The 15736-nt window shown below is 44.1% G+C and overlaps 1 protein-coding gene across 1 annotated transcript in view; it reads right to left on the bottom strand.

Annotated features, from left to right (window-relative positions):
- LOC125446752 (sorbitol dehydrogenase-like) overlaps window positions 1-15736 on the bottom strand; it is a 69728-nt gene that overhangs the window by 18895 nt on the left and 35097 nt on the right. Inside the window, exon 3 of the mRNA XM_048520524.2 lies at window positions 796-829. Coding sequence (XP_048376481.1) covers window positions 796-829 — 34 coding nt within the window. The remainder of the gene's footprint in view (window positions 1-795; window positions 830-15736) is intronic.

Here is a 15736-nt window from a genome sequence, read left to right as displayed (position 1 = left end):
TACTCATCCCATCAATGCCCCTCATGATTTTACAAACCTCCACAAGGTTACCCCTCAGCCTCTGATGCTCCTGGGAAAATAGCCCCAGCCTTTCAGTCCATAGCTCAAACCCTCCAACCCCGGCAACATCCTTGTAAATCTTTTCTGAATCATTTCAAGTTTAGAAACATCTTTCCTACAGCATCCGAACAGGCTGATTAAAATAACTGTAATAAATTACACATTTCCTTGCAGTTGGTTATTTTCTTCATTGACTGAATTACAAGATTCTTTCAATTATGTTTCTAAAAAAGCTCATTGCCTTCTAAACAACTAAGGAACAGATTTAGGAAGATTGTTTCTCTATAATCCATTTCTCAAAGCCATCCCCTTGCACGAAACCATATTCTAATATTGGTATCCAACAGCTTGATATGTCAAATGTCCTTATTCCTGCACATGCACGTAGTTTTTACATTTAAACGGGAAACAAATTCAGCACACCATTGTTCAGGAACTGTGTGAGACACTAGCAAGCCTTATCAGAAACATCTAGTATCCGGTCATAGGAAAGCATTTATACATTCCAACTATTATTAGCCTTTAGCTAAAGGCATCTTTGTCGACATTTAAGAAGTGGCAAATTGACAATCAAAGATATAAATATCCAGCGAACTGTGATATGATTGTGTTAAAACTGGAATCCTATCTAACTGGTTAGGGTAGAGTATTTGTAAAATGCGCTAATGTGCTGGATAAAGAGGAAAAATAGGCCACTTATAAGTACTAAGGAAGGCTTATGGAGAACATGCTTACCACCAGCTCCTGGTTCTGGAATTGGGCGATTCTCCTGCAAAGAGAAGAAATACACTACGTGATGGAAATGGACATTAAGATTTTATGACCAAAAATGTAGCAGGTTGCATGGTTTCCGAATGCCCGAACGGTGAACAGTGGGAGGAGGGAGGCCGTTTAAACCAACTTCCCTCTCAGTCATCACTGTTCCCTAAGATCGTGGAACAAAACTATCAGTGCAACAGGATCACAGTGACAGGAGCTGCCTGGAGTCACCATATGATCATAGAACTGGACCCTTCGGCCCATCAAGTCTATACTGACAAAAAAAATCAATCTATACTAGCCCCACTTTTCAGCACAACCCACAGCCATGAACGTTATGTCAATTCAAAGGCCAGAAGAAATAGCAACAGGAATAGGCCATTCAGCCCATCAAGTCTGCTCTGCCAGTCGATAGGATTATGGCTGATCTAACATTTCTCATATCCCTTGTCCATTTTTCAGTGTTTTCCCAATAAACCTTGTTTCCAATACTTATCAAGAATCTCAAGTGCTCACCAAAGTACTACTTTAAATGTTGTGAGGTTTCCCACCTCAACTACCCTCCTAGGCAGTGCATTCCAGATTCCCTCAAAAATTGTTCCCTCAAATCCCCTGTAAACCTTCTACAATTTGTTTTAAAATTATGTCACCTGGTCATTTTACCTTCAAGAAAGTGGAAGAACTACTTCTAACCTGTCCATGCCTCATATAATCTTATGTACCACAATCAGGTCGCCTTTCAGCCTTCTCTGTTCCAAACAAATAACCCAAGCTTATCCAGCCTCTCTAAAATGCTCAGTGCCAGGCAACATCCTGGTGAATCTCTCTCTGCACCCCCTCCAGTGCAATCACATCCTTCCTACAGTGTTGTGACCAGACTGCACACAGTAGGCCAGCTGTAGCCTAACCGAAGTCCTGTACTGTTTCAACATAACCTCCCTGTTTTTGTAAACCATACTTCAACTGATCAAGAAGGGTTCAGACCTGAAACATCAGCTTTCCTGCTCCTCTTTGCCTGGCCTGCTGTGCTCCTCCAGCTCCACACCTTGTTACCTCAGACCCCAGCATCAACAGTTCCTCCTATCTCCAAATATCGGGTATGCCTTCTCTAACTCCCCTATCTTGCCTGTCTTGCCTCCTTCAGGGATCTGTAGACAAGCAGTCCCAAGATCCCTCTGTTTCTTTGAATGTCCTAGCGTCCTGCTATTCATTTATCCTTGGGATAGAAGGTCTGTGTTATTACTTCTTCCAACAGTACCTTTCCTTTCAAAAACATGCAGTTAAGTAAACCACATAACCCTCAGTCCTCCTGTAAATCACAGCATTTCAGAAAAAAACCCTTGCATTGTTAAACAAAATGCATTCTCTTCAGCCAGTTGATTATTTTAAACATCTCTGCCAAACTTCCTCTTAGACTTTTTCTTAAATCCATTCAGAGATGACAGCATCCTTGGCTAGGTCCCATGTGTTGCCCATCCCCAACTGCAAAAGGGGGCAGCTTAGAGTCAACCACATTGCTCTCCCATCGAAGAAGGAATTTGAGCTTTCTCTACGCATTCTTAAAACCCTTGATCCAATGCCAGGAAATCCTCTGGTACACAGCAAGATCTCATGGCGAATGCAAAACAGTCACGATTAGTAAGGCAGATGGGTTACCAGTTTAATATCGCCTGGTCCGTGGACCACCAGAGATAAATTCTCCGACATCCTCAGTCACTTATCCTTGGGATTAGTGAGTTCAGAAAACGCTCGAAAGCAATTGGGGGCTGGACGTTCAGCGGCGGCCGCTCTGTCTTACTGAGATGAAGCTATCATTGGTCTATTCGGCCTTTTTATTGTTGGTGTATCTCGGCTGGTCTCTTCCGCCCAAGTTGGCTGTATATACACACACACATGTACACACTCTCACTGCACTGTTTACTCGGGACAACCTGGTGTTGGTCCGGCTGCTGGGAGTTTGTAACACACCTTGCGTCACAAAAACGATCAGGGTAACCTTTCAGGCGTGGGATGTAGTTGCCTGTGACATCCCCTCCCCGTCATTATTTACCCCGGGGAGGGGGGGGGGGGAGAGATTACTGAAAATTGTCCCCTGCCCCATTTCTGCCATCCAGAGCTCTGCCCATAGATATAGAGACATGGGCAAGAGTAACCAAGTGACCACCTTCAAAACACACCAAATACTTTGCTAAGTATTTTTTTGTTTCCTAAGAAGTTGATTTTAAGCATCTGTACCTAGAATCCCTCCAGTGTGGAAGCTGGCCATTCAGCCCATATCAACCCTCCACCCAGACCTAACCTTCTATCCTATATCTCTTACGGCTCATTCACCTTACAGCTGGACACTATGAGCAATTTTGCATGACCAATCCACCCTAACGTGCACATCAGTGAATCCTTACAGTATGGAAACAGGCCATTTGGCCCAACAAGTCCACACTGTCCCTCTAAAGAGGATCCTACCCAGACGCCTTCCCCAGCCCCTGTATTTCCCACATCTAACCCACCCAACCTCAACATCCCAGTGCACTATGGGCAATTTAGCACGGCCAATCCACCTATCCTGCCCATCTTTGGACTGTGGGTGGAAACTGGAGAACCCAGAGGAAACCCATGCAGTCACAGGGAGAATGTGCAAACTCTACACAGGGTCGCTGGTGCTGTGAGGCAGCAGTGCTAAGTGATGAGTATCTTTGTAGGAAACTGGAACACCCAGCGCAAACCCAGGCAGACACTAGCAAACTCCACACGGTCACCCAAGACTGGCATTGAACCTGTGTCTATGGGGGTGTGAGGCAGCAGAGCTAACCACTGAGCCACCATGCCATTCCAAAAAGTGTGTTTTGCACCTGAGATGGCACTGTAAACTTTTCACTGTGCTCATTTGAGTATATGTGACAATAAAGCTGATTCATTTGTTCCTTCGTGCAATCATCAGTTTCTTGCACACCTTAGCAACCGAGCTTGAGCCATCTCCGTGTCAGAATTTCCAAGAGAAAGTAATAGTAAATGTGCCGATGTTCCAAGGGCCATGGCAAATTCAGAGCTTAACATTTAGAATTTCATCACGAAGTTCTCATGGAATCCCAGCTCTATTGCCTTCCATGTCTTGCCAGTCAGTCCAGTGATCAACAGTGGATCACTTCCAGCTTTGTGTCAGGAACATATTACCAATGGATACAGAAGAAGCAGACCAATTAGGAGTAACAAGAGGCCATTCAGCTTATCCATGGTGCACCAACATTCAATAAGATCATGGCTGATCTGATTGTAGCCTCAACTCTCTTACCACAGAAACCAGGAACAGGAGTTAGGCCATTGGATCCTGCTCCACCATTCACTAAGGTCAAGGTTGATCCTCTATCAATGCCATCGAGTCTTACATATTACCATTTTCTCCCCCGACACCTAACACATCCAAATTCTCAAAAATGTTATCTTTTTCTTTCTTAAATATATTCAGTATCTGGGCCTCCACATAGTTCCATGGTCAGAATTCTACAGGTGCACCACCACTAAGTGAAGAAATTTTCCCTCATCTCTGTCCTAAATGAGACAATGTTGGCTGGTCCTAGACTCGCCAACCAGGGAAAATACCCCCTCCCCTGACCACATCCCAACATCAACCCAACTCATCCCCGCCTCCCTAACCCGTCCGTCATTCTTCCCACCTATCCACTCCTCCCACCTCAAGCCCCACCCCTACCTCCTACTTACCAACCTCATCTCACCTCCCTGACCCGTCCGTCCTCCCTGAACTGATCTAACCCCACCCTAACTCCCCACCTACACTCACCATTGCTGGCTCCATCCCTGCCTCTTTGACCTGTCCATCTCCTCCCCACCTATCTGCTCCTTTATCCATCTTTCATCCGCCTCCCCTCTCTTTCTATTTATTTCAGAATCCCCTTCCCCACCCGCCAACATTTCTGAAGAAGGGTCTAAGCCTGAAAGATCAGCCTTCCTGCTCCTCTGATGCTGCCTGGCCTGCTGTGTTCATCCAGCTCCACACCTTGTTACCTACATCGAGTCTGTCCAGCCCTGTTTGAATCTTATCTGTTTCTATTAGATTCTCTCTCATCCTTCTAAAATCTCATGATTACAGGCGCAGTCAAACCGATTTCCCCTGATAGGAAAGTCTTGCTGTTTCTGCTTTCAGATGAGAGGAAGAACTGGTTAGGGAGGTGGGGTCCCCCTACTGCATCCCAAAACCAGTCCAGCTCGTCCCTGCCTCCCTAATCTGTTCTTCCTCTCACCTATTCCCTTCTCCCACCTCATGCCGCACCCCCATTTCCTGACATTTTCCTAGCTACAGAGATAACGAGGTGTAGAACTGGATGAACACAGCAGGCCAAGCAACATCAGAGGAGCAGGAAAGCTGACATTTTGAAGTAGGATCTAGGCCCGAAGTGTCAGCTTTCCTGCTCCTCTGATGCTGCTTGGCCTGCTGTGTTCATCCAGATCTATACCTTGTTATCTCAGATTCTCCAGCATCTGCAGTTCCTGCTATCTCTGAAACATTCTCCCAGCTACCATCAGTTCCAAGGAACCGTCACCAGAACTGAAACGTTAACTCTGATTTCTTTTCACAGATGCTGCCAGGCCTGCTGAGCTTTTCCAGCAATTTCTGTGTTTGTGTCATTCCAAAAGATGTTGTTCTGCTGTGTGATGCAAGGATCAAAACTGTTAGATGCTAATCGGGGTTTTAACTGATCTGGGCCACTGATGGCTCCTGAAGCCTCATTACAGCTTCTGTCGGTATTCTGTTCCTAAGGAATGTCAGAATGTGAACATCAGAGAGGGAGACAGTGGGTAGTGTCCCCACCTCTGGACCGAAAGTTCTGTTTTCAAGTCCCATTTCAGGACAAGCTCCTTACCTGAGGAAGGACGGTTGGAGAGAGGACAACTTAGATTTACCAGACTGAGTCCTGGGATGTTTAAGGTCAAAAATCACACGACACCAGGCTACAGTCCAACAGGTTTATTTGAAGGCACAAGCTTTCAGAGTGTCACTCCTTCTTCAGATATCAGTGAGACAGGTGGCATCAGACACAGAATTTATAAGCAAAAGATCAAAAGGTCATAGAACTAATACAAATGTATTGAACAAACCTAAGATGGCTGTTAAATCTTTAACCAGTTAGATAGAATTAAAAGGCAAATCCCAGAATTTCTTTCAAGCCACTGCCCCGAGAGAACTGAAGGTTTTATTAGCATACCGGAGGTGACATTTCAGGTCAGACAATGCATTTTAGGTGTGAGGCCTTGTTTAGTATCTAGCTGTGTATCAAATTGGAGTTGGACTGGTTTTATTTCCTAAGTAGGAATTTATAAAATGCCACAATGACTGTCTACAACTTGTGTGATTTTTAACAAAATAGAATGTATCTGCAATTACAAATCTGCAAATGTGTGTGTGTGTCTGCGTGTGTGTGTGAGACAGAGAGAGCGAAAGAATGTGTGTGAGAGAGAGTGTGTATGTATGACAGTGTTTGTGTAATAGAGATGGCCTGTGTGAGTGTGTGAGTATGTGTGTGTGTGTAAATGTGTTTGTGTGAGAGAGTGTCTGTAAATGTGTGCACGTGTGTGAGAGTGTAAATTGTGGTGGGGTCACCAGCAAGGCGACACAAACGCAAGATTCCAGTTGAGGCCACCTTCATGGGTACCAAACCTGGCTACCAGCCTCTGCTCAGCGATTCTGCGCTGTTGTGTTTCCTGCAGTCCGCCTTGGAGGATGTTTACCTGAAGTTCCGAGGCTGAGTGTCCTTGACCGCTGAAGTGACATATGAAGACAGACTAGATCAGCTCGAGTTACATTCACTGGAGCCTAGAAAAGTGGGGCTGTGGGGTGAATCTCATAGAAACCCATAAAGTTCTAACTGCATTAGACAGGGTAAATGCAGGAAGGATTTTTCTGATGACAGGGAGAATCCAGAGCTCTGGCGACAATCTAAAGATACACAGTAGGCCATTTGAGACTGAGATGAGGAGAAATTCCTTCACTACAGAGACTGTAGAATTCTCTGCCACAGAAAGCAGTTGAGGCAAAAACATTGTGTGGTTTAGATATAGTTTTTAGGGCTAAAGGGATAAAAGGGTATGAGGTGAAAGCAGTAACAGGGTATGCAGTTGGATGATCATTCAGGATTATATGGGATGCCAAAGCAGGCTTAAAGGGCCAAATGGTCTACTCCTGTGCCTAGTTTCTATGTTTTGAAGCAAGTTGATTGTCAACTGGTAAATCCTTCCTATATGCCTGATTGCAGGCAATAAAAGCAGGAGAGTCTCCTGCTCAGTAATAGTGCTGAATGCAATTGTGAACCACTGCACTGTTTTCCCCTTCATAACCATGATCAGCAAGTCCATGGTTGCCAACATATTCCTAGGACACAATACCTGAACAGAGAAAAAGAGAGAGAAATTCCAATTTGCACCATGAGTGGCATCGTCCTCATAGAGAAAGACGATAATTGATTGTTATTGGAATAATTACCTCTTGAGGGCCAGTGCCTTCAGGCAAAGGTAGAAGGACAGCTAAACTTGATAACAGGAGAGACTTTGGAGATTAGAATGATCTCATTATCACTGAAAGAAAATGTTGGAAGCATTTCCTCAGTGGATTGGGCAGAAACTGTTGAGAAAGAGAATATCTAAAATAGTATTTCAGATCTGTAGCCTTTCATTATTCCACCTGATTATCTTGACATACAGCTGATGGAACCAAGTTCTTTATGAGATAACAAGGTGTAGAGCTGGATGAACACAGCTGACCAAGCAGCATCAGAGGAGCAGGAAAGCTGATGTTTCAGGTCTAGAAAGGGTCTAGGCCCGAAGCATCAGCTTTCCTGCCTCTGATGCTGTTTGGCCTGCTGTGTTCATCCAGCTCCACACCTTGTTATCTCAGGTTCTGCAGCATTGGCAGTTCCTGCTATCTCTGAGCTCTTTATGAAGACCTAACTCTAGTCATCCCTTGCCAATCAGTTTCACCTTTCCGATTCAAGTCTTTCTCTGAAGCAAAATAATCCATGGTGATACCATCCCAATCCCTTGCATTATAATCCAAGCTGAGCATTCACCTCTGCCTCTCATTGATAAAATGGCCCATGTCTGTGAAAGCAGCTTTTTTCAAAAGTCAATTTTAGCCTTATGAATCTCTTAAATTAACAGAAAATGTATGGTAGACATTACTAACCAGTTCTATCACATGGAGAACAAGGGGAGAACAATAATCTATCCCTTTCTATTGAATGAAAGACAACACGTGTGATCTATTGACCTTTGGGCATTATTAAATATTCTAAGAGGTCTCAAGGCATTACTCTGCTAAGACTGGTGACGAATTATAAATGTGGAGCTAGTAAGGTTCAGGAACGGACAAGAGTCGCATTTCTGTTTAAAAGGATTGTAGTCAATTTCCTACTCTTCTCATTTCCCTTGGGGTCATGGATACGTTTTCTTCATTTCAATTCAATGAATCCAAAATCAATGCAACCATCTGTTTATTTAAAAATTTATTGAGAGAAAATAAACAAAACACAAGCACAATGCAATAGACCCCTCAGCTGTGCTGAAACTGACTTGGTAAAATGTTGTATTAATTTCCGGTGTGAACTTCCAATATGAATCCAATACTTTATGATGCATTTAACTTAAAACCTACTGCTGAAGTGAATCACAAGACAATTGAGACATTGTTGATTGTGAAATTACGACTGGTCCCAGTAACCATTTAACAACTTACATCTACATAGCATCTTTAAAGCAATCAGGAAAAGTCCCAAACTTTTTCACGGGAATTTATGTTTTGACACTGAGCTGATTTAGACGGTTATGGCTATGATTTTACAAGGATTGGGAAGAATGCTAACGGCAATATGGCCGGCATGGTGGCTCGGTGGTTAGTACTCTGCCTCACAGTGCCAGGGGCCTGTGCTTGATTCCACCCTCGGGCAACTGTCTGTGTGAAGTTTGCATGTTCTCCCTGTGTTTGCTCTGCGTGCTCTGGTTTCATCCCACAGTCCAAAGATGTGCAGGCTGGGTGGATTGGCTGTACTAAATTGCCGTAGTGTTGAGGGATGTAGACTAGGTGGGTTATAGGGGATGTATCTGGGTGGGACGCTCTGAGTGTCGGTGTGGACTTGTTGGGCCGAAGGGCCCATTTCCACACTATAGGAATTCTGTAATTCTAACAGCACCCACCATCATTTTGCAGTAAATCAGACAGCAAACTCCCTGGCTGGTATAAGCACAGTTATATCTGGAAGTCTCAAGTTGCCAATGGTTGCTTTTCTGCAAGCCAGGATATGACAGAACTTTGTGGATTATCTCAGAATTGAAACCCATGTAACAGAGCTGGTCAAATGCACACCAAAAAATACGTAGAGTTGTTTCACTCAGCTGTAAGTATATTGTTAACATTATAATAAGTGTAAATTACTGCCACACAGGAGGGTTACTGTTAGCATTAACCCTTAGCCAACTAAAGATTCTGGAAATTAAATTTTTAATTACATTTTACAGATGTGGAGCCTCATTCTTTCTGAATATGGCTCGTAATGGAACTTTTTCCTGGAAGGTATAAGTTATCTTTAAAAACTTTTTTCAGTGTCTTTCATTTTATCTCTCTTCGCCACCATTCGTATTATTTCGGTCATTGTTTTTTATGGAGTAATATAAAGGTGGTGAAAGAGGTATTGAAGAGGCAATTTGTAATAGCACTATGACAAATGAAATGACAAACCACTGCAAAATGGTCAAACGTTTCTCTGAATTTATGGGAAATCTAAATTCATTTAGCTTTGCAAGATGAACAGAATATAATAGTAGGTATTACTACTGCACAGAGCACTGATGAGCTGCAGCAAAGTGGACAGGATAACAAAGTGTGAAGATGGGTGAACACAGCAGGCCGAGCAGCATCTCAGGAGCACAAAAGCTGATGTTTCGGGCCTGGACCCTTCAGTTTTGGTCAATCCTATTTGCCTGCGTTTGGCTTCTATCCCTCTAAACCTTTTCCTTCCATGGACCTGTCCAAATGTCTTTTAAATATTGTGAATGTACCTATCTCTATCACTTCCCTGGCAGTTCATTCCACATATGAACCTCCCTCTGTGTGAAAGTCAGGTCCCTTTTAAATCTTTCCCCTCTCTTTTTAAAGACATGCCCTCTAGTTTTGTCTCCTACCCTTTGCTATTCACCTTTTCTGTGCCATTCATGATTTTTATGACCTCTATAAGGTCAATCACCTGTGCTATAGGGGACAAAAGGCCCAGCCCATTCCAACACTTTGGAGCAGATGTTGGCTATTCAGTCAATCACATCTGCTCTGTCATTCAATGAGATCTGGCCTAATACTCATTGAAACTTACAAGAATGAGAGGTGATCTTATTGAAACATATAAAAAACTTAGGAGGCTTGATTGGATGATGCTAAGAGAGTGTTTCCCTTCATCGGGAAATCCAGAATTTAGAGACATACTTTAAGAATAAGAGATTTCCCATTTAAGACAGAGGTAAGGGAGAACTCCCTGTCTCAGGGGGTCATAAATCTTCAGAATTCTCTTCATCAGTGGGCAATGGAGGCGCCAAGATTTTGTTGAAAGGAACAGCAGACCCAAGGAGACAAATGGCCTACTTGTGGTGCTTCTATTTCTTCTGCTACAAGCAATTTAATTGTCTCTGATGGTCAGTATCCCTGTTTGCAACATTTGAAAATGTAAGCATCATCAGACAGGATTATACCAATGCAGAACTGGTTTAAAAAAAATGACCTTAGATAGGTAATAAACATGAATTACACCTTAGTTTTTGGAATTCTCAACTTCAAAGGCTATAGAGTTTCAGGCACTGAGTTTGCTCAAGTCAGAGACCGATAGATTTCTAGGTATAAAAGACATCAAGGGATATGAGGATAACGTGATTAAATGGTGTTCAGGTAGAAGATCAGTCGTGTTCTGGCTGAATGACATAAAAGGCTAGTGGGGCTAAATGGCTGACTCCAGCTAATACATGGAAAACATAAGTATGTATCAAACTATGTGGAAGGCGGTCAACATTGGACTGCTGCCAGTCATACAATCATAGAATCCCTACAGTGTGGAAGCAGGCCCACTTCGTCCACAACGACCCTCTGAAGAACATCCCACTCAGACCCGCCCACTACCATATCCCCGTACCGCTGGATTCCCCATGGCTAACCCACCTAGCCTGCACATCCCCGGACACTATGAGCAATTTAACATGGCTAATCCAACTAACCTGGACATCTTTGGACTGTGGGAGGATACTGAAGCACCTGGGAGAAATCCACACAGACAGGGGGAGGCTGTGCAAACTGCACACAGCCAGGGTGGAACTGAACCTGAGGATGGTACTGAACCTGAGTCCCTGGTGCTATAAGGCTGCAATGCTAACCACTCGGGCACTGTGCCACCCGAAATACCAAAATGCTGTCAACAAAATATTTCAATACTTTCTATTTTTTTCTGTATTGTGTAAGAATCAAATCTCTCAAAGTTTCTGACTACCATCAGGCCCCCAAAACTTCCCTGTTCTTTAATATCCACCCCACTCACTGATTACTTTCACTGAAACGTTGTTTAGAGCACCACCTTGTGAAAGGCCAAAGGATCACATTCCACCTGCAGAACCTCAGCTGTTTTTCCCCATGACAGCTTACGTCAAAGGGAGAACGGTTACGTTTATATCGCATCTTTCAAAACTTCAGGATATCCTGAAGTGCACCACGGACAGTACAGTTGATACATTCTGTTGCATTTGATTTTATCCAAGGATGATACTGCCTGCTTGTTTGTTTCTGTGTGCTGTGTAAATTCCAGTGTAGTCTTTTCATATCCATTTTGTAACTAAAAGGCAACTAATATGTCAATTCCCCCATTTCTAAATTTTGCAAGTTGTATTTCTGAGCCACACTTCAGAAATGACAGTATTACTCAAGATCAATTCCAATTTGCCCTTTAGATTTAAGGTGTAAAAACTTTATAGAAGATACAGCTTAACCAGTCTTCAAGGATAGATTTATAAACAAACCGTGATTGCTGATTTTGCAAGGTCTTGTTTAAGGGATGTGCATTAGTGATAGTCCAAGGAAGGGTAATGAGGATCTGTAACTTTTGAGGCAGTGTTGTGCCACAAAGCAGTGGTGCCAAAAGATTGTGGAACATATTTATGGCAAATTTAATACAGATGTTGTTAAAGCATTAGTTACTGAAAAGTGTCAGGTTTTCTTCATAGTTTGACCTAATTAACTCCTTCACCTGATAATCTCCCACCTGCCTGAATTGACTAGCCCCCACTAGCCACCCCACCCCGTCCTGATATCAGACCTAACGCAATTGCCTCTCCCTACCCAACCCTACCAATCACTACAATCAGTGACTCCTGACCTGGTTTGACTAGCTTCCGCCATCTAGTGGCACTCAAATTGAGTCCACACACACCCTCTCCACTCCCCAGGACTGACTGACTCACAGCCTGTCTACCCCTCTTGACCTGACCCACTGTGTTCTCACCCAGATACCCACCCACCACCCTACCCACCTGCCACCTCACCCATCTGTTACCTCATCCACCTGCCATTCCACTCACCTGTACCTCACCCACCTGCCCCCTCTCCCACCTGCCACCTCACCCATCTACCATTCCAGCCACCTGCTACCTTGCCCACCTGCCACCCTCACCACCTGCCATCCTAACCAGCTGCCATTCTAACCACCTGCCACCTCACCCACCTGTCACTCTAACTACCTGCCACCCTCACCCACCTGCTATCTCACCCACCCACCACTGTCACCCAGCTGCCATTCGAACCAACTGCCACCCTCACCCATCTGCCACTCTAACCACCTGTTGCCCTCACTCACCTGCCACCTCACCACCTGCCACCCTCACCCACCTGTCACTCTAACCACCTGCCGCCCTCACCCACTTGCTATCTCACCTCACCCACCTGCCATTCCAACCACCTGCCACCCTAACCGCTGCCACCCTAACCACCTGCCACCTCACCCACCTGTCACTCTAACCACCTGCCGCCCTCACCACCTGCCACCCTTACCACCTGCCACCTCACCCACCTGCCACCCTAACCACCTGCCACCCTCATCCACCTGCCACCCTCACCACCCTGTCCATTCACTCATTCAGCCACTCACCTATTCACTCATGTAGGCATGGGGCTCGTGCTGGAAATAGTACTTGGCTTCCTGTGATGCTGTTTCACTACAAGAAAGCTTTCCAACTGAAGAAACACTCTGAATTTCTGAAAAAAGGTAGGATCGGAAGCCCCAGCCAAAAATGTGGGGCAGTGACGTGGTGCAGGGAAGTAGGAGTTGAGTTCCAGTTGCTTGTGATTTGCCACTGCAAAGAAAACCTGGGCCTATACGTCACACGGACTATTCGAAGACTTACTGTTTGAATCAGTCTTTTTCAATTGCATAACCAGATTAATTATTAGGTACAAACACGAGTTACACTGCTAATTATTGCATGCTTAGTTCCCGAAAAACCACGTCGAACAGAATTGCAGAGATTATTTTTGGTGGAGTCAATTGCCTGTAAATTGCAAAGTTGGGATCTGCTTCATGTGCAGTCACTGAACCCCAGCCCTAGCTTTTATATTCAGGTGAGATGTTAACAGTCCAACAATGTTCTCTTATACAATGAACTTTCCCCTTCCTTATTGAGGATATTTGTTTTCAATCCCATTTTGTGGCGTGTGTCAGAGGTAGCAATAAATAACTGCAACTTTTCGTAGCTTGTGACGTGGTGTTAGAGCTGCCAGATTCCATCATTTACACCTACAAATAACCATAGGGTTCAGACAGTAATTAACATTTTTCTAAATGACTATGCACAAGTTCATCTGAAGGCCATTTCTGCAAAGGGAGACTTAAATGAATGGGTCTGAAAAAACAAAAAAAATGCAGAAATAGCAAGGCACTTCTGATTGGCTTTTGGGAATAGGCAACATACAAGTCATCAGCTCTGATTTAAGTGAGTGACCTCATTATTAAACATTGGCCACTAGTTCGAGATTCTCCTGCAAGAAGAACATCCTTTCCACATCCTCCCAGTCAAGTCCCCTCAGGGATCTTATATATTTAATTAAGTCACCTCTGACTCTTCTAAACTCCAGAAGATACAGGCCAAGCCTGTCTGGCCTTTCCTCATAAGTCAATCCACTCACTCCAATAAACTCCTAGAATCCCTACAATGTGAAAGCAAGCTATTCGGCCCATCAAGTCCACACAGATCCTCCTAAGAGTTTCCCACCTAGACCCACCCTCTATCTTATTCCCATAACACTGCATTTCCCATGGTCAATCCACCCTAACCTGTTCATGTATGGACTGTTTGGAAACCAGAGCACCCACGCAAACACAGGGAGAAAGTGCAAACTCCATACAGACAGTCGCCCCAAGACTGGAACAAAACCTGCTGTGAGGCAGCAATGCTAAGCACTGAGTCACCACGCCAGCTGAATTACCTCCAATGCATTAACATCCTTCCATTAATACAGTGGCCAGTTCTACACACAGTACTCCAATTGCAGTTTCACCAATGCCCTGTATAACTGCAGCAATCATTCTGTTTAAAGGTTAAAACTAAACGGTCTACTGAATAGCTACACAAGTAATCCAGCCGCATGTCAACCATACCCTTTATGATCTTCAATGTGTCCGGATAATGTTAATACCTTACACAGATAAAAGTAAACGAGCTACAGGTGTGACACTGCAGTCCTTTTGCTACATTCTTTATAAGTTACTGCTGTACTCCCATGGTCAGTATTGTAATGTTCTAATGAAGCATATCATCTTTGACTTAGCTTTTGTTCATAGGGTATGGATTCAATTAATGTTGACATCTTATGTGTCATTGATTTGAATCATTGCATGGCTTCAGCTGCCTGAGCTCTAAGATCTGGAGTTTTATCATAAATCTCTCTGTCTTCTATAGCACTCCTCTCCATCTTTAAGCTGCTCCATTGTCTCTTCAACAATGGCTTTCATACCTGCTTTCAGTGGCTCACTGTCAATTTCTGTTCACTAACCTCCGGCCAAATGGTTTGTGAAATAGTGTCACATTAGGGGTGCTACATAATTTCAAATTATTGCTGTTGCCTATTGAGAAGCTGTAAAAATTCTCCTAAAGTAGTTCCATTTCAGATGTGATTTGGCTAGTTATCATCCTTTAAGAACATATTTACGTCTAATTACACTATATTCCCGTTCTGCTTCTCTGGAACTCACGTAATGCCTTATCTCAGATCAGCTTGGCTTGTTCTGGAAATGTAATGCTTCTTCCTTCACCGTTTTGCACCTTCCATGCAGTCGCTGTACAGCTTTGAGCCCACTATTCACTCTTACAGGTTCCTAATCTCTGTTCTGATACCATTCTTCACCAACCTTACCCCACCCTACTCACAGGCCTCTCTTTGAGGTTGTGACAATATGAAGGCCTCAAAGTTGGAGGCAGATATGGATGGGGAGATGGTGTTCATGGTGGGAGAAACATTTAAGAAGCACGAGTGTGCAAATTATATTGAAAATGATGGAAGGATTTTCCCCCGACTGGGCAAATGCCTAAAGGGGTTGCATTCTCACTGGCATTTCGGATGAATATTGCTTGAGTGTCGATGAATTTCTTGAATCCAAAAGGTGACGCTACAAGAGCAGGACAGCGACTCAGAATCCTGCAGCGAGTAACTTACATCCTGACTCCCCAAAGCCTGTCCACCATGTACAAGGCACAAGTCAGGAGTGTGATGGAATACTCCCCACTTGCCTGGATGGGTGCAGCCCCAACAACATTCAAGAAGCTTGGCACCATCCATTTGCACAAACATCCACTACTGGCGCTGCAGAAATTCACCAAAGATCTTCAGACTTCACCT

This window comes from Stegostoma tigrinum, chromosome 36, assembly GCF_030684315.1.
Source record: "Stegostoma tigrinum isolate sSteTig4 chromosome 36, sSteTig4.hap1, whole genome shotgun sequence".
In the NCBI taxonomy this organism is placed as follows: domain Eukaryota; kingdom Metazoa; phylum Chordata; class Chondrichthyes; order Orectolobiformes; family Stegostomatidae; genus Stegostoma; species Stegostoma tigrinum.
Note: the sequence above shows the minus strand (reverse complement) of the source record. Positions and strands in the feature narration are given on the sequence as shown.